This window comes from Wolffia australiana, chromosome 18, assembly GCF_029677425.1.
Source record: "Wolffia australiana isolate 7733 chromosome 18, ASM2967742v1".
Lineage (NCBI taxonomy): Eukaryota > Viridiplantae > Streptophyta > Magnoliopsida > Alismatales > Araceae > Wolffia > Wolffia australiana.
Genome location: NC_135852.1, coordinates 2,067,679 through 2,087,551, shown reverse-complemented (window position 1 = coordinate 2,087,551; position 19,873 = coordinate 2,067,679). Strand labels below are relative to the sequence as shown.

The 19,873-nt window shown below is 42.4% G+C and overlaps 1 protein-coding gene across 1 annotated transcript; it reads right to left on the bottom strand.

Moving 5' to 3' along the window:
• Positions 1 to 5,646: 5,646 nt before the first annotated feature.
• LBA1 (RNA helicase) lies at positions 5,647 to 19,665 on the bottom strand. Its single transcript, XM_078590292.1, has 29 exons — positions 18,957 to 19,665; positions 17,350 to 17,601; positions 17,100 to 17,270; positions 16,952 to 17,002; positions 16,767 to 16,859; positions 16,569 to 16,664; positions 16,429 to 16,479; positions 16,231 to 16,349; positions 15,930 to 16,038; positions 15,336 to 15,458; positions 15,188 to 15,259; positions 14,209 to 14,280; positions 14,066 to 14,132; positions 13,432 to 13,574; positions 13,281 to 13,352; positions 13,077 to 13,205; positions 12,822 to 12,977; positions 12,621 to 12,734; positions 12,428 to 12,526; positions 12,269 to 12,346; positions 10,694 to 10,828; positions 10,373 to 10,447; positions 10,205 to 10,304; positions 9,462 to 9,823; positions 7,657 to 7,719; positions 7,477 to 7,557; positions 7,265 to 7,399; positions 6,449 to 6,565; positions 5,647 to 6,314 (listed from the first exon to the last, which is right to left on the bottom strand). Exons 1-29 carry the CDS (start codon positions 19,458 to 19,460, stop codon positions 6,210 to 6,212), a joined length of 3,744 nt encoding a protein of 1,247 aa, XP_078446418.1. The 5' UTR covers positions 19,461 to 19,665; the 3' UTR covers positions 5,647 to 6,209.
• Positions 19,666 to 19,873: the final 208 nt, after the last annotated feature.

Genomic DNA, 19,873 nt, shown 5'->3' with positions numbered 1-19,873 from the left:
GTTAGGGAATAGAAATAGGAAAATATACGTTTAAACATACACTAGGATTAAATATAGATAGATCAAATATAGATAGGATCGAAGGGTCACGATTAAATCAGGATATAGCCGTTATACTTGTTACAACGGCTATGATTAAAAAGAGGATCGAACGATCTGAACCGTTTGATTCGTACCCGTTATATGCATATAACGGCTTGCAGTTTTAAACGCTTACTAGTTTAAGTAACATCGATCAGTATGTAATAAGAACCAATGTAGTCTGTGTTTTTATGGAGAAGAAGAGATCTTAATTACTAGGCTTAAGCCTGTGTCTCCTCTCCTTCTCTCCCTTATTCTTTTCTTCTTTCTCTCGTTCCTCTCTTTTCTCTCAAGCAAAGTACAAGTTCTTACAGGAGCAAGATAGAGAGAGAGTGAAAGAGACAGAAGGAGCAATATAAAGAGAGGGAGAGAGAGAGAGAGCAAGATAGAGAGAGAGAGAGAGAGCAAGATAAAAAGAGAGCGAAAGAGAGAGAGAGAGAGCTAAAGAGAGAGAGAGTGGGAGCAAGATAGAGAGAGAGTGAAAGAGACAGAGGGAGCAATATAAAGAGAGGGAGAGAGAGAGAGAGCAAGATAGAGAGAGAGAGAGAGAGCAAGATAAAAAGAGAGCGAAAGAGAGAGAGAGAGAGCTAAAGAGAGAGAGAGTGGGAGCAAGATAGAGAGAGAGCAAAAGAGAGAGACGTTGAAATTCATGGTGCCTCGAACGAAGATGGAGAACGAAGAGAAAAGTGAGGAGAGAAGAAAGAAGAAGGCACAAGAAGAAGATGAACATTGTTGTTTATTCGCAAGCTTTTCCGACACTACATTGGTTGTATTTATATTACATATAGATAGTTTTAAAGAAGTGTATGTTATATATATACGTTATAACAGTGTTACAACGGCTATAAAATATAGTTTAATCCCAACCGTTATAACAAGTTGGGTGCACCGATCACAGCCATCGATCGATGTGGTGGACCCGTTTGTTATAACGGATATCCTATGTTTAAAGCTAACCGTTATAATAAGTTGGGTGCACCGATCACAGCCGTCGATCGGTGCGGTAGACCCACATGTGACAACGGATATCCTACGACTTAATCTCAGCCATTACAACTGACGTAGGACAACTAAGGAAAAGGTGACTGAGGGGTGGATGGGTTGACGACAGGTATGGGTAATAGGCGGATTATAGGTAGGGATAAAATAGTCCACAGAAATTCACGATCGAATTCGGATTTAAAAACCGATGAAAATCTGGTGGTGCAGCTCCGACCCTTTTCGAGGGCGGGAGTACTGTCTTCCCCCATCGCGACGATGCCTAAGCACCGAAATCAATACCCGAATTCACGTCGCAAGGGAATACTCGAGAAGAGGAGAGAAGAGATAGAATCTCAAACCAAATCTAAATCTGACGGCGGTGGAAACTTCTCAGGAAAATACTGAACGAGGAACACTTCGACACCAAAGAGTTCAGGCGTACCTCGGCACCGTAGTGTGTGAAGAGGTTGCGGGAAATTCTGATCGTCACGAAGCTGGGCGAATCCGGGCGTTGAGCGGCCCACTGGACGAGGACGAGGCTGGACGTTCTGGGCGTTGAACGGCCCTGGTTGAGTGCGGTTGTCGTGGGCGCAACGTCAAGCGTGGGCGAACACCCGCGCGCGCGAAGCGCGCGAAGGGTGCGCGGAGCGCCGGCGCGCGCGGCTTGAAGCACCAACGGCGTCCGGACAGGGGCAGCCAGAATGCGGCCCCGGGCGGCACGTGGGCAGCCTGGGTGGCCCCTTGGCGGGCTACCTGGGCAGCCTTGGGCGAGAGAGAGAGGGTGAGAGGGAGAAAAAAAGAGAGAGAGAGAAAGAGAGAGAATAGAGAGGAGATGGGAGGCCAACGTCGCGAGGCGGCGGCGGCGGCGGCGACGAAGGGTTAAGAGGGACAGGGGAGGCTGGGCAGTCCTCCAAGAAGAGTTAACAAAACTCAGTTCTTGAAATAATGACTGCCTAATGTTTCTTGAAAATAATGGCCTATATATATAGGCCTCGGAGGAAAGAGAAAATGACGAGAAAATAAAGACGTGCGCCGCGTCACGCCAAAGGGCAGTTGTGGATCTGCCTCTGGCATCGTGTCATGACGCGCGTAGGGACGTGCGTGGGTGGAGACGTGCTTGTCGACGGTTGCGGCGTGTTGACTTCGGTTGACTCCGGTTGACCGTGGTCCATAGCAGGCGTGTTGACTCCGGTTGACCGTGGTGACGCGTTCGATGTTGAAGTGTTGGCGTCCTCGCCATCAACAACTATCTATGGTTTGATCCTAGCCGTCTATGTTTAATCCTAATCTATCTTTGAACCTATATTTAATCCTATTCTCTAAGTCTCTAACGAGCATATGATATTCTTTCATTTTACTAACTAATCTTATTTAATTTCCTAACAGGAGGTCGCTGGCATTGACAGAGTAAAACTCCTACTTTATTAAGAGAGAGGAAGCAAGATCAAGAGAGAGTGAAAGAGCGTGAGAGAGGGAGCAAGACAGAGAGAGAGCGAAAGAGAGAGAGAGGGAGCAAGATAGAGAGAGAGCGAAAGAGAGAGAGAGAGAGGGAGCAAGATAGAGAGAGAGAGAAAGGGAGAGAGAGATTAGTGATGCATGGTCGATATGGGTACGAGCCGCAAATCAAGCCCAAAATCAAACTAATATCCAAAGGGGCCGGAACTGATATTTGATCAAGCTGAAATTTTTTTAATGAATTGAGCATGTACTGAAGTTTAGGTATAACTCCAGTTTTTCTGAAAACCGGCAGTGAGACTAAACCCGTCATTCTCTTACCAAAATAAAGGAGTAATAAATTTGAGAGGAAGATGATATTAGAGATAATAATAGATAGAAAGTGAGGCATAGAGAGATTCAGAGAGAATGAAAGCCTTTATTTCACATGGAGGTTTATTTTACAAAATCCAACCCCAAACATTGTCTCTAATCTTTAACATCGTAATATCATCATGGACAATGGTAGTGGTGGAATGAAGAATGGCCCGATGGAGAGGATAGAGACGAGGTACAAGGACATAAGGAAGTAAAATGCAAATGAAAGATTATGATAAACCCTAATTATGTTAACTATGATGTCGATAAAAGAAACAATGTAAGGTGAAGACACTTACCTTAAATCCTTACGTTCCGCCAGGATCACGACGATTTACGAGTGCCGGTAAGCTCTCCCTCTTCTCCAATGCTTATTTCCACACACCCAGGACACCAAGAACACACTTGATGGACCTTAAAACTCACTATCTTTCAATCAGTCCACACAAGTAGGAAGCAAGTTCAAGATGAATTTCACAATGATCCAAGTCTCTATTTATAGATCAAAGAGTATGAATGGAAATAGGAAGGAAGATAAAGCAACGCTAAAAATTTCAGCTCAATTGAAGTTGTATCAAAAGTTATGGTCGTTTGAAGTTTAGCCAATCCTAGCCCTCGTTTACTTCTCTCCTCATCAGCATTTTCGTTTTATGTCCCCGTTGAGAAGTCAAAGTGCTCTATATTCTGTGCTCTTCGTATTTCATGCGAGCGCTCTTCTTATTCCACACGACGTACTGGAAAAGAAGATAAAAGACAAAAAGGGAAGAAAAGATAAAATAAAAGAAATAAAGATTCCTCTCGCAACTTATGTGGCGGTGCGTCAACGTGCGCCACGTCAAAGCAAAATTTTTCTTTTGTTTTTCTTTAATCCACTCAGTGACGGCCACACGAGCGCCACATCAATTTGTGCGGGTCACGCGTAGACGTGGCCTCACGTGGTGCGGCCACATCGACCCTCGCTATACAAAGAAAATGAATAAAAAAACAAAGTTAAAAGCATTTTTTTATCTTTTTGTCCCTCAGCCCACGCGCGCATTTTTTACAAAAAAATGCCTTCTTTTTTTTATTTGTCTACATCGCCCTGTGCCAGAAAATTGAAGATTCGAGTTGTCAGAAATAAATGCAATAATTGCTTCGCGAATCGCAAAGAGATGATTGCCAAGATGAACGATTGGATGTCGCCAATTATCAGGGATCACTATCATTCGTCGTCGTTCCACAAATCGAACGAAGACACGTGGCAGTGCAAGATAAAAAAAGGTCTAAAATATTTTAAAAATTCATATTAAATAAAATTAAAGCCCTAAAAATACGTCTAAATATATATTTTTTGACTTTAAAAATCATTTCTTTCCAGATTTAATGTCAAAAAAATCAAGAAAATCATATTCTGTCTCAAAAATTATATTCTTTTAGAATTTATTGTTCAAAAAATCCCAAAAAATGCCAAAAATTCAGAAATTCATTCTAAATAGATTTTCAAATATGAGTGATCATATGCAAGTATATATGTAAATATGATCATATTAAAGCGTTAAACATGCATGTTATTAGTGGGAAGAGCAAAGGGGCAACGGCGCGCGGACACGCTAGTGTGGGGTGTGTAGGCGCAGGGCGCAAGCTCCGAGAGCGCGGCGTCGGTGGCTGGCGCATAGGCGAGCGCAGGTGCTGGGGTGCGCGTTGATGCTCTGGCGCAACTGGAGCGCATGCGTGGCAGATATGGACCATTGCTGGCGTCTGGTGCGGATGGGCACTCGAACGCGGCAGGTGCGTTGGGACAGACCAAAAACGCTCCTAGAACTGCCCACGAAATCTTCAAGAACTGCTCCAAGAATGTGTTCTTGGAGGGTCGTCCACTCAAGAACCGGTTTCTTGGAGTGGCAAGGTGATCAATGGCTGCAAGTAGGCAGCACAGTGCAGGCGTGCAAGGGGTAAGCGCCGAGGACTCACTCCTTGCAGGCCGGCGGTTGAGGTGGAACGACTTTCTTGAATTTTTTCTAAGAAGAAGCAGCAGCGACGACGTTAGGGGTGGGGGAACTTTCAAATTTCAATCAAACTCCAAGGCTTCCTTGGGCCTGTCAACCCTTTATATAGGGGAGGGAGGATGCAAAAACAAAAATATCTATAAAAATAAATTTTTAATTAGTGGTTCATAAAATCAAGTAATTTGATAATCATATTTTAAATGGCATCGTATTATTCTCCATAATTCTCTATCCAATAAGGCAGCATGAGGTTGGGCAGTGGCAGTGAGAGATAGCAAGGGGCAGCCAGAGGCGACAGTGGAAGGCCAGTAACCAATTAAAGGGCAGTGGGGGCAACAGAGGAAGGACAGTAAACATCCTTTGCTTTGTTTTCTTATTTTTGCCTTTACAGTGACAGGCTTTTTTAAAAGTAAAATTTTTTCGTCTTAATGTACCAAGTGAGAAAGGACGAATCTTGATGATGTTAGCTGACATCATCTTTAACAATTTGGAGTTTCATCTTATCCTCACTCCCAGTAGAGTTTTACCATACTTCATCTTGCAATCCATGACGTAGCTTTTGATCCGCTTCAACTTAATCTCTCCACCCACTAGGAGACTTTTAATCAAGTTAATAAATATATGATGCAATAGGTACAAATAAAAGGAGTTTACTTTAATCAATCAGATGGCCTTTCAAGTTCGAACCCGGAAAATGTCCAGTGTTACGCATTTAACTGATTGTCGCAAAATCAAGTTGAGCCATCAGCATCCTCTTCAACCTATTTTTTCCTGATAGACAAAGGCATTCAACTTCAAACCCCAAAAAGGAAGATAGTGAAGCCCAAGAAACGGGGTACAACAAAGTTCACAAGTCATTATTCGAGTCAGAAAAGAGCCAGCAAATGCAAAGATTCAAGAGAGAGAGAGAGGAAAAGAAGATAGAGAGATGGCACTGGAGGCTACAGCAGCCCAAATGGATCAGCAGCAAGCAGTACAGAAGACGGCTCCACGGAGAGAGTACTAGTCGCCCCTAGCTTGGCCATCACCATCATCAAGTACCCGCTAACCGTCAAATAACACATATCAACAGAGGCCTTTGCGCTAGCCCGGGCAAGTTTTTGACCGAGTTGACACGGCTTGATTTTCGGTAGACGTTTCCGCCGCTCTTTCAAGAAGACCCATCCCGCTCGCACTGCCACTAACACTGCCACTAAGAGTGGCAATCGCTCCCTCCTCTTGGGGGAAGCTAAGGAAAGGATCCCAAAGGAACTCCTTTCTCTCTCTTGCAACCCCATCCTCTTCATTTCCTATTCTTCGTCTTTGTTTGGTTGTTGGTTCTTTATGGATGCAGCCGGCTCTCGCTGCTCCCTAGCTTGTGTAGTTCAGCTTCTGAGAGTTGGGTCCTTCCCCTTTTGGCTGGGGAGAAGTATACTGAGTGAAAGGCTGGGAATACAGAGGATGGTTCATCAGGCCCTGCAAAACATAGTTTCCATGTAAATTTTTTTTTCTAAATATCATCTCTATTAAGCTTTCATCCACTTGAATACGTGTTTTATTCGTGAAACCACACACTGTTCTGGGCAGCTTAAATATAACGGCACACGCACCTGAGATTGAAGAAGAGGCTGCCTAGCCATGCCAAAATGAGACTGAGAGGAGTCATCCTGAGAAGGATCGCTGAATCCAGCCTGGGTAAACAATCCCTGAGCTCTGCCGTGGTAATCCTGCCACAGGGAGAGAAAATCCAACGATGTGGGTGGAACCAAGACTGACATATAATCTCTTTCCAGATGAAAAGGGTTTGGCGTAAGCAATGATGATGATGAGAAGACGATGAAATTGATGACAGGCCATAGCCATTGTTATTCATCGTCCTCATTTACAAGCAGATGGCAGTGATGATGATGATGATGATGATGATGATGAATGATCATCATTTTAAACAGATGTGTTTAAAAAAAAAAGTCTTTTTAAACAGATGAGGAATTGACATACATGGAAACAATGATAACGAGTGGACAATGACAATGACAAATTTGCCATAGGCATCATCATATCATCCATTCTCACATTCGGGCAGATGATGATGATCATGAAAATCATGAATCGTCATCATCATGCTGACACGTCATTATTTGCAGAAGACGGCGAAGTTTTTTCAGATTAAGGTTTGACATACATGAGAACGATGAAGAGTGGACAATGACGTTGAAAATTTTGTCGTCATCATTTGTCATCGCCATCATCACTCGTCAACTTTCCGGAAGATGATGGCGAGGGTGATTGGACAAGTAGTAGAGTTATCATCGACATCATCATCCGTTCATCTGGCGAATGAGGATGAAGATATCGAGTTTTTTATCGTCTCCCAACCCTGCAGATGAAATATTTTCTTTTCAGGTAAAAGGCTTAGCGTGATTTACCTGTGAGATGAAATCGTTTCCTGCCCCCACCAGGGAGTACCCTGGTTGGGAGTTATGGTTCAGAAAGCCTCCCATGAAGCCCGGTTGTGTTCCTTGGGTCACAGAAAAATCGACCCCATATCCACTTTGAGATGCCTGACAGAAGCAAACATCGAAGTAAGATAGCCGGATACAGAGCGAAAGAGTTAGATTAAGAGGATGGCAAGATCAACCTGGGCAGAGAAATCTTTTACGTTGTAGGCTATGTGTGATCCCTGGCTCTTGAAGTCATCTCCCAGGAAATCCGGACATCCCTAAAAAAATCCAGTAAGTGATAAATAAGGTCGCTAAACTTAGAATACCAACAACATTTTTTTGTAAAAAAAAACTAACAGCATTGATTGAACGAGTACCTGAGACATCCCTCCGATGGAGAAACCATCGCGGAAAGTCTGCCCAAGACCCTGGACAGGCATCTACCAAATACAAGAAAGGACAAGTGTCCGATGAACAAGTCAAAGAAGATATACAGCAACCAAATATGGGAATATACTAAAAGAGAAGAGGGACAAAAAGGTATCTGTTGATCATAAGGGCTTTCAGTTATCGGTTCCTTTCTTTCTTTTCTCATTTGTCCTCATTTATGAAGGGGGGTATCTACTAGGAGATGTAACGCAATCTCATTGTATCAGCGGTTTTGTCCTTTCAGCCACCACCAAGGGCATTTTGATCATTTCCCCCTTAATATATATTCTCTTGAAAAAAGGGCAGCCCTCACTTGAGAGAGAAGCCAAAGAGAATTAAGTTGAAGTGGTGGTTACTCGTCTCGCCTATCCTTGATATCTTGGTCTCCACTTCACCGCATCTCACGGCAGTTCGTCTACTGCTGATCCCTGCCTCCTCTGCTTGGCCTCTCTCCTCTTCCCCTGCTCCCTAGATCAAGGCCTGTATCAAGATATCAATGGAAATGATGTCCGACTTGTCTCCTCCAAAGCAACACCTGGTCTCCTCTACTCTCTCTCTCTGGTCAAACCATGGATGAGCGAGAGAGAAAAGAAAAAACTCTATTGATTCTTGAAAGAGTGAAAGAGCAAGAGAGAGCAGTCTTTGACGCCTCTTGTGCACCGAGTACAAGGCAAAGATGTATCTAGATACATCGTTTTACAGAAGACATGGGTCACCAGTCTCTTGTGATGCAAGAGACACCCAAAAGTTTTTACCTTTAGAGGGAGATTTAGGCGTCAGATGGCTCAACAAGCCTGGGTAGTCATTTCATCCTCCTCGTTTCCCTGGCAAATCCTAGGGTTCTATCAAGGAATCATTTCCAAATATTGTCAAGTATAGAGGAAGTGGGACGGGGATGGAAGAGTCAATCTGGAGAGTGGAAGGGATCAACACACAAGTGAGCCAGCTGAAGACCCAGTGAGACAATCTCAGGGAACGTAGGGGATAGTTGGGTTTTTTTTTTAATAACAAAAAAGGCGGTCACCCGAAAAAGGGTATCTTCAAGGGCTTTGGGAAACAATTCCCCTTTGGGAAATTGTATCCATGAATCCTTAAACTACTAATTCCCCTTTGGGAAACAAGTAATGTGAGTTAAATGGGCCACTTAAGTTAGCTGCTTACTTATTTGTCGGCTGATACTTAAGCAGCTATTTCTGTGATTCTCTTCAAGGGCTTCTTTTGTTCTCCTGTGGAACCGAGATATATTCTTTCCTATTTTGTTCATCCTACGATTTTTATGTTTTCTCCCTATTTCGTTATTTCCCTTCATGGGCTAATGGCCCAATACGTGTAAACAAGAATCCAGTATTTAGACCAGAAAGAGTCAGTGGAAAAGATGGTGTTCAATACGTGAGTTCTCCCTCGGGTTCCTCGCATAGAAGAAGCTTGTCAGTGAGGAGCTGAAGACACAAGCCCCAGAGCTTACATAAGTTAAATGTGCCACTTTAGTTAGTGGTTTACTTATATACCAGCTGATACTTACGCAGCTATTTTGTGATGCTCTTCAAGGGTTTCTTTTGTTCTTCTGTGGAACCCTAAGAACAGGGCACTGGAGGCGCTGGAAAAAAAATTAGGCTACAATAACAAGCACCTAAATGTAAAACATGAGAAATAAATAAATGAATAAAAACTACCTAGAACAAGAGAACGAAGAAAGATACAAATAGAGAGAAAATCAGTTTTGGAATAGAGAAAGAAACCAAACAATCTGTACCTGTGTCATTAGGCCACCAACAGAAGGCTGGGTGTTTGGGTTGTCCATGGGAAAACCAAAGGCAGACCCAAGATTCCCCAAGCCTGAGAGCTGAGAAACATCCGGAGGATGAGACACAGGCGACCCCCCAATATGAACCCCAGAGCTCCCTCGTCCGGTTCCAAATACCCTGGCCCCTGACGAGGAGGCCACCTGAGGAACAGTTCCCACAGGCCCATGGATTGCCCCTCTGGAGGGTATGGCATATGGCTGAGAGTGAGGGCCCGCGGGGAACGGAGGAAGAGGAATCCTCGGCATTGGAAAACCCCCTGGGTGTACACTGGGCTTTGGCATGCCGTTGGGTTGCCCGAACTGCATTTGACCTGGATTTGAAATGCAAGGTTATGTGAAATTGAAAGGAAGAGTAAAACCACATTTCAACATTGGAGTACACTGGGGTATTATGGTCTCAGATAACCTTGATCCAGACCTTGGAGCTGGTATCCGGGAAGGATGGGATTGGAAGGGATACTAGAGGTGAGGGGACCAGAACCCAGGAGGTAGAGCCTAGCAAGGACTAAGCCAAACTATAACTTCTCCATCAGACATCCTCTGGCCTCCTAAAGGGAGTGCTGCTCTACTTTTAGGGAAAACATATAAATGGGGAAAAAATCACAAGGCCCCTAATAGGTAACAATGACAAAATGGGGGTATAAGGAATAGTTCAAATGCTTCAGTTGGGCTAGTTGAGAGAGAGATCATACCTTTGCCGCGTCCAACTCTCTTGTCAACAGTTGGGCTTGCTGAACTGCCCAATCCAAATGCTTCGGACGCCCCAAAGTGAAATCTGCGGTCGTTGAAAATCTGTATTGCCAAAAACAGATCTCAGAAAAATATTTTTTATTAAAAGGACATTCAGGACAAGTTTTTACCTTTTTTGGTTTCTGGAATTGCACCATACTCTGCTTTAGGTTGTTTAGAGGTCCTTCCACCAGACACTCTTGTTCCTACGAAAAGAATTTGGCCTGGTTACGTGACATACTACACAGTATCCAAAAGCCTCCACAATTGCACATTAGAAAAGCAGGAAACAGAGGTAAATTTAGAAATACAGACACAACTTTGGCAAAGAAATGGATGTTTCTATAAGAGTCTATGATTAAGCATTTCAAATGGTTCATATCAATATTTCAAAAAGAAATTGTGAGTTTCAAATTCAAGGTTCAGAAAACATGGCTCCAAATTCAATGTACCTTGTAGTGTGTGAGTAAACTGTTCCACAGAGGCTGTTTACTAAGCACTTTTGGATTCCCCAATATTACAATACCATAACGAGCCCGTGTGAGTGCAACATTGAGCCTCCGTGGGTCATTAAGGAATCCAATGCCCTGAAAGAAAAGACATCGTGTAAAACTAATTCAATTCAAAAAGTGGCAGGAAAACAGGTCAACTATTAGACATGCATGCTCGCAAGAAAACAGGTTGAAATGTTGACAAAAAACTACTTACCAGCTGAGAGAACTAAATTTAAAGATGTTCAATGATGGAGTCTCAGTCAATAGAAGGCTCAGAAAACGACCAAGCCTTAGGAGGTAAAATAACAGATTCTGTAGTGTGAGTTTACAGATGCCCTTTGGAAAGAAATTTAAGAGACATTTGATGAATGATCAATCGAGGTTCTTCTAGGCAAGACTGAGTTGTGTCCGCCATTGTTAGACCAAGAATTTTTAAAATCATAAATTCTTGAAGCTTACGCTGTTCTTGCTTCTCATATTGTTTTTTCTCTTTTCTTTTGTTAATTATCAATAATCTCCGTGAGCCATCTATCTATGGTATCATAGCTAATTGAATCATCCTCTCCCATATCACCCAGGGAACTTTGGCGTCACTCTAGGGCTGCCCCAGCAATATTCACTACTACTGAGGAGACAGCAGAAGCAGAAACATCGGCCACTTTATCAACTCCATCATCCGCCATTACTGTAATTGTCGTGAACGACATGGTCAATGTGCTTGCAGATGCAACAGACACGTCCACCATAGTCACCATTGTTGTTACCTGGGCTGCCGCCACTTCCACCAGTACTGTCAGTCGATGAACATGTTTTTTAATCCCATACCCTGTATTCCATCTATTTGCTTATATACCCTTGTGAGATTCTCATGTAAGGTCTTCTTTGAAAACCCAGTAAGGACCACTGACCACTTAGTAAGTGACCCACATAGTAACCCTACATAATAAGTAGGGAAACCTCTTTTGAAAGTAAGTAAGAAAACTGGATGTTGATGTTTGTTGATGTCCTTTGCCATCCTCATATTTGCCGTTGCCGCCAAATGCGGTGCCACTAGGCCACATCCTCAAAACAAAAAGGGTTGTCATGTAAATTTTTTTTAACAATAAAAGAGACAATCACCCAATCAATCGCTGACCATCCCACCAGGACTTTTTTTTTTTTGAAGGGACTGTTAAGACCATCCCACCAGGACTTAACAGTCCCTTCTCGAGAAACCCACTGAAGTCAGCCCCTTCCCACTTCTCTCACCACCGCAGAAACCAAATTGTGGATCATTGTGTTCCGATGAATTGTTGGGTCATCTACCAATTTTGGACCTACGGAATTCTATTGGAAATCATATATCCTATGCCTTGGATCTTTCCTAGATATGTTGCCCGTATCACATAATAAGATGCTAAACAAATCAATACTAAGCAAATGACGAAAAAGGATCTTGTGAATCTATTAATGATGAAAAGTGATGGCATAACAATACTCAATTTTTGGCCGGAATCACCAAAATCATCATTGAAATTAGAAGAAATAACTCACCTGGTGCTCGTTGCTTCTAACACAAGATAAAATAATGTAATCTTTTTCCCTTCCCTGAAATGAGTCAACACTTGCGACCTGCCAATAATATAAAAAAATTTGAAAGGAGCTGTAATCCATACGCCTATGGGGAAACCATAATTTTAGACAGGCAATAACCTCGATCTCTTTGTAGAGTTGTTGTCTGAGAGCACCATTTCTTGACATGTAGTTGACGATATAAGCCCTTTGTCCTTCATAAGGTGTAACAACTCCAATCTAAATATTTAGAATATACATGATCATGAATATGAAGTAGCAAGACTAATCAGATCAAACTCGAAAACAAGACATATCTAAAAGATAAAATTACCTGACTGGGAACGACTCCACTTTTTAGGAACGTAGTCACAATTTTCTCCACATTCGCAGCCTCAGTTCGATTCAGATAGGACGTTCCACTGGCACTAATTTCCTCTTGCCCCATCTATACATAAGTCCAAAGCATTGAATGGGAGCAAAAAATGAAGAATTTCAAATCATATCCCACAAGCCTGAGAATACAAGTAGATACCTGAACATAGAAAAACATTGGACGATTTGGCACTGGCCAAGGGAAATCGATGCCAGTTGACTGACGCTCATTTATTGTGACGCCATTCTGAAGGGTACCCTCATAGAAGCTGTTGGAAGGGAACTCTGACAGAGAAGGATGCATGCGATACTGAACCTGCAGTCATGAGCTTACAAAAAATCAATAATAAAAGATAGATAAACTCGAAGATGCACAACAGTATTAAGCCATAAAAAAATAGCTCGGAAGAGCAACCTGTAGCCTGATTGGTTTCAAGCCCAGAAGGACCAGACGCTCAAAGAGCGACTGAGCCAAGCCAGCTCGAGCAGCTTTCTTGCACATTATTACGGGCCCAAGTTGGCAGTGATCCCCAACAAGGACAACCTGATAAAAAGTCCAAAGTGTATTATGTAAACTAAAGTAAATACTAAGTAGCGCAGGAACAAACTCACAGTTTACCTGTTTGACTCCAAGGACAAGGGGAATCAGACACTCTGGCTCTGTTGATTGAGTAGATTCATCAATTAAAACCTGCACCAAAAGAACTCTTGTCAGACAAATTCTGAAGAGGAATTCAAACAAAAATGGTGAAAATACATCAGAAACTAACCTGGCGGAAACGGAAGTTAGATAGACGAGGATCACCAGCACCAACACAAGTGCAACAGATAACATCAGCACTTTGTAATATTTCTCTTTCAGTAGCACGTTTGAGGGACTTGTACTTTTTCTCATCGCTGATGGATAACTCCCCTGGAATGATCCATTGTAGATTACAATTAGCTTTATGTCAAAACAGAACTTCAGGACTCCAAATTAAGGAACTAAAATCAAACTTGAATTTGGATAAAGTATTTGAAACAGAGCCAGATTTCCTTATCAAACCAATTATAATGCTTTCATATTAAAGAATCAGTTAGGTATTGTCCTTCATCCATGTTTCAAACTACACTCCGTTACCCTGTCCGATATCTAGAGACGCAAAGTGGATTTTATCTCCAATTTTTCTTTGTTTTCAAACTGATTGATGCAGCTTTATTCAAGATGAATCTAGAAAACTTTGTTTCTGACGTTTATCTGACTTAAACAAATGACAGCAAAAGTGTCATTAGCATGGGAATCTCAAATGCAAATGTATTAAATAAAAATATCGTAGACATCAACAAGCACATGTTCGAAGCATGATTCAGAAAGAAAAAGCAAGTGATGTTCAAGGCAGGTTATCGGGAATCAGCAAAGATTACCTTGTTCATCTTTCAAAAGTTGAAGTTTATGAAGTTCACTTTTTTCTGAAGTGTCAAGATGACGAACCTGACATTTAATTCACACAGCACCACAATTAACTTTGGTAATCAATATGGAGAGAAAGGGAAAAAAGAGAGTAGACCTGATAGTGCAGAGTTAAATGTTCAACAGGCGAACTAACTGCTTCTCTTGACTTCGCACAAAGTCTAACAACCTGGATAAATACTGGTCATCATCAGATCATTCTAAGCTTTACTATGAATGTTGGTATCAAGAGGACCAAAAAAATATCTACTAAGGAAACGTCAGAATCTGTAATTCAGACGGCATCCATATTTTAATTCATGATATTACAGAATCTGTAACCATACCTAACTCAGAAATGTAGGAATGTGAGATACCAACATTCCTTATTATTTATTTATGAGAGCACGATGAAAATGCCAACAAAATGTTCAATTAACTCAACAAGCTCACTGAAAAGTCAATATATTGAGGCGTATCATAGAGATAAATCAATTCTTGAATAGTCGTATGCTTTGGAAGAAGCATAGGCTCCCTCCTATGTGTCAGATTTATACATAGGCTCACTAAAAACCTGCTGATCATGAGAAAGTGAGGAAGTCGTGACTAGAGTGAGAAGAGTGTAAAAATCTAACAGAGTCCATATCAATCGAAGACCCAGTCTGTTTTCAAAAAACAAGACCCAGTCAACGAAAGCTTTAGCCGGAAAAAAAAATTCTTGAATAATCGTAAGGTTTTAAATACCTCTTGTAAAGAGGTTTCACACATTACTCCAATGATCAATGAGTTCCTTCTGGGCACAAGTTCGCTGTAGGCAACTATCGTGAAGGCAAGGGTTTCCATATTAGGAAAATTTTGAGGCGAAGGGCATTTTACCTTCTCATCTAGTTCTGCTTCTCTCTTCTATTCTTGATTCTCGTTAGATCTAGACGAGGCATCTATCACACTCAATATGCACCTTTACTAACGATTTAGGTACACATACATTTCTGTACAACTATCTATCTCCAGGAGGGCCCATAATTAACCAGAATTATTGAATATCGAAGAAAGATTTTTTTAGGAAAGCTCAAAGAAGAAGAATACAATAACATCACCTTTAAACCAGTAGCACTAATTTTCTCTGATAGTTGATCGACAGCTACATTGCTAGGAGCACAAACAAGCACCTAGAAATAAAACACAAGCAAAATAAGTTAATGATTCGAATAAAGACCAAATTAATACCAAGAAGAATACTGCAACCTGGCCTTGGCCTTGCTTTGCCATGTGATAAACGATTGCTGCAGAGGTGACGGTTTTTCCAGTGCCAGGAGGCCCTTGTATAAGGTTAATAGGTTTCTGAAGAACACTCTTGACAGCGAAGACCTGTTCCCACGAAATTAACGGAAAGAGAAACAAAGGCAAATGTCAGGGACCAGTAAGTAACATCCAAGCACAAGGCACCAATTGCCACGATATGCAGAGGCAGAGTTTCCCAGCCGCCAGAGGAAATGCTTCAGGGTTTGGAAAAAAATGCCTTAATTGATCAAGATGACTGATATGGTTTATATACCAGTGAAAACAAGAAGAGATAGGGTCATGACAAATTAGTAAGCGGCCTCCCTTTAAGAATCAAAGCTGGGAAAACAAAGGTTCTGATAGGGGCTCATTAGTGCGCGACCCTAATTAAAGTTACATAAAGATTAGATTTTCTACATAGGAAACTCCTGTGCCTCACATCAAAACGCGTCTTTCCTGATTTCATAAATGTTGCGGTAGTTCATGGTTGGTCCTTGAACTATCCACGTGAACATCTAAAAGTTCTATGAGATTTTACAGAAGGTAGGTTGAACAAACCTGTGATGCATTGAGCTCTGGAAGGCCTGGAGCACCAAACCGACGAGGCAATGTGTTACGCACTAACTGTGATTCAACTTCATGACCTAACAGATGATGGTAAATGTACCTGAAAAAAGCATGCACAGAATGATATTAAAATTCTCGTACAAAAATATGGAACACTTCATGGGCCGAAAATCGTTTGAAAATGTGGAAGAATAGTAGACAAATACTGAGACGGTGAAATCAATTAAAAGCAGAAGAAACAACGAAATTCTGCCACTACGCGATTCAGAATATATGCACATTCAAGACCCACCCGCTAACACTTGTCTCATCAACAGCAAATGTCTTCATAGCACCTTGCATTCTATCAAAACTTGTACTTTTCCACACAAAATCTACACTGAAACCATGGTTCAAGTCGATAGGAACGCCCTGAAAACAAACTCGAGCTAATTACAGGAAAAAAAAAAGGATGAAAGATCATTGATGATTGAGGTGAATTACGCCTTACCTGATTTGCTCGTAGCTCCAGGGCGACCTCCTCTTGAGCGGTTAACTTAATCTAAATACAAAGTACAGACATTAAACACAATAAAAAATGTGGGCAGGAACATGGATCAATAAAAAGATGATAATTTGGAAAACTCTTACCACATGTCCAACAGATTGCCATGAAGGATGAGCCGCATCACCAGAATATCTTAGCCTCAATTCATCTCCAGGAACAAGCCTTAATTCGTTATCCTCCTGAGAAATTAGAGATAACATCAAGCCTGACAACGTGGCTCAGATTCAAAAAGACGGCCCATGGCACTAGAAGATGATTTTAAATTCCGTCAATGAACAAACCTTTGGAAAAACAAAATAAGCAATCCGCTTCTTGTTCAGGCCAATGTCCCAACGAATTGTAAGATTGTCCTTGCTCTGGGACTCTTTCATCATCTACGGGGAGAAAATATGATGTAATTGGCCCACGTGATTGGTGGAGTCTATTAAACTAGAATGAAAATAAGACGGTAATAACTGAGTCTTACTTTATCGTAATCAGCTTCGAGCTTTATGAGAGGTGCAAACACATTTTGGTACTGCACAAACGACCAATACATTTCCATCATTACTTATTGCACCAACATTATGGTTCGCGTTTCTGAGAAGACACAAAATAAAAGCCTGAATACTCACCTGATATGCATCTTCATATTTCAAGACTACGGGTTGAGGTTCATCGTCTACACCAGGCTTTTCGAGATCTTCCAGACTTGCATCCGGATTTGTCTTCCAAAGTTCCTCCATCCTATTTATTTGTTGCGCGGTGATCTGGCGCGCTCTCAGTTGCTCTTGTTCTGTTGGAATCTGGAGAAATTTTCATGGGATCAATTAAAAATCTGAGAGAGTACTATTTGCAGCAAGAGAAAGTAAAGGGTATCAAAACCTTGACGAGCCACTGGAGGAAACACCTGTCGTCAATCAAAGGGCACCACTGGCTCAAATCCCAATTCATGTCTTTCAAAGCATTATTACTCAAACAAGGTTCTCGGCACAGAAGAACGACAACACTCTCTGTTTTGGCTGAAATAAACCCAAGGAGGAAGACATTGCGGCAGCCACAGTTGTAACATTCAAGAATGGTCTCTCCCAAAGGGCTATCCTTGTGCAGGCAGACTTCCTTATGCTTAGCCCGAACCTGTCAAACAAGTGTTATTTAAAGCAGATGAGTATACTACGTAAAACCTATTTGAAATAGGTGAAGTATCATAATTTTTCAGCACAAGTTTATATAAGAAAAAAGACAACACCATGGGAAGGATAAGTGCGCAGATGAAGATGGGACAACAGATCGTTTTTCCCAGGACGATTTTTCTGTTCAGTGTAAACTTTGACGGTGGAGAGGACGTCTTCACCCACAAAGCTAGGAATAAAATGATTTTTTTCCCTTTTCTATGGAAATAAAAACGATCACTACCCTTAGCTCTACCCATCTTGAACATTGGTAATAACAAAAGAATCCAGATATCCACAAGCCCAACTGACTAGCTCTGATTGCCATAAAAGCAAATGAAATAAAAAAGTAATACGCATAAAATAGTACAAAGGACGCCTATTTTGATTTCCAGAGCAATACCCGCAACATATCATCTGACGGCACAAATCAACCCAGAAACAGCCGGGATGACAAAAAATATTAGTGGCACAAAAGATCCCAATGGCAAAAAGGTAGAAAAAACTATTCAAATGTTACACAAAGACGAGTAATAGAGTAAACTCATAGATCTTGAGTGGCGGCCCAACTAGAATTGTGCACGCTAAACAAGAAGAGCATAATCAGGTAAACTTGTAAGACCCACTAATTTTTTGCCGAGCAGAACGAGAAATCCAACGAACAGTTGAATCACAGAAACAGGAATCAGGTCAGGAGGCGCAAGTGCAGCATAAAATACCTATCTTTCAGACCGACCAAACCAAATGATTAACGATGTGACACCCAATAAATTTTTTGCCGCGTAGAGAGAGAAATCCAATGCACAGTTGAACTACAGGAACGAGAAAACACAAAGACGGATAGTAGATCTTGAATGGCTGCCCAACTAGAGATGTGCACGCTTAACAAGAAGAGCAAAATCAGGTAAACTTGTAAAACCCACTAAATTTTTGGCGAGCAGAGCGAGAAATCCAATGCATAGTTGAATCACAGAAACAGGAATCAGGTCAGGAGGCGCAAGCGTCGCATAAAAAACCAATCTTCCAAAACCGAACATACCAGATGATTAACGACGTGAGACCCAATAACTTTTTTGCCGCATAAACAGAGAAATCAAATGCACAGTTGAATTATAGGAACGAGAAAACACAAAGACGAATAATAGATCTTGAATATGCACGCTTAACAAGAAGAGCATAATCAGGTAAACTTGTAAAACCCACTAAATTTTTGGCGAGCAGAGCGAGAAATCCAATGCATAGTTGAATCACAGAAACAGGAATCTGGTCAGGAGGCGCAAGCGCAGCGTAAAAGAAACAATCTTTCAAAACCGAACATACCAGATGATTAACGATGTGAGACCCCGAAGTATTCCCACGGGAGTTGCAAAACCATTTTCGACAAGTGGGCATATTGCATCTGACAACACAAGCGGGGTTCGAAACCCCGCAATACCGGCAAGCATGTTCAATGAAGTCCCCCACGCCCCCGTGCTCGTACCCGGCTTCATCCTCGCCGCCCGTCTCCTCAAACGTGAGAGCCCCCAATCCAGCCGCGATCGAATCCCCCGCCCCAGCCCTTCCACCGGCCGAGGAAGACGACGACGAAGATCCCACCGCCGATGAAGACGCCCCGGCAACAGCAGATGTCACATTAACCCGACCCTCGGGTGAGATCAGATCCGACGAACAAGCTCGAATTGGCTGCGAAATCTCTTGAAATCCGGAGTAATCGTACTCCTCGTCCCCCTGGGTGTTGAATTCGAGGAAGGCGTAGGCGTCCCCTCCTGTATCCGGCTGCGAGGCCGTGTCGTAGAGGTTCGGCAATGGCGACGGGGCCGCCATTGCCTAGGGTTTCCGAAGCAGAAAACTCGGAGAAATACCTCTGGAATTCGATCTGGAGATGGATTCTACGCCTTCTGGAGAAGCCGAGGAGGAGGACGAACCAGAGGCGGAGAGGAGAGAACCGGAGCTCAGCCGGCTATGGCGGCTATGGCGCGGCTACGAAGATGAAGGAGGAAGAAGAGAATTTTGAGGGTGTAGTAGTAGAACCGACTTGTGGAATAGACGTACTTAAAGCTCGACTAATTGCGGTTCCTGTGGGCTGCTCTAACCGTTGGATCTGAATCTGACGTCCATTATGATGGTTCCGGATTGTCCGGGACGTGGACATGGACGGGACGGGACGAAGATCGTCCGGAATTCGTGCTGGGAACGCGGATGGGACGGATTTTTCGTCCGGGACCTTTCAGGCGGGA

Coding starts and splice junctions, on each gene's coding strand:
- LBA1 (XM_078590292.1), bottom strand. CDS start 19,460: ATGGCGGCCCCGTCGCCATTGCCGAACCTCTACGACACGGCCTCGCAG. Junction 14,133..14,208: donor ATTTAACTCTGCACTATCAG/GTCTACTCTCTT, acceptor ATTAAATGTCAG/GTTCGTCATCTTGACACTTC. Junction 12,978..13,076: donor TGAAACCAATCAGGCTACAG/GTTGCTCTTCCG, acceptor TCATGACTGCAG/GTTCAGTATCGCATGCATCC.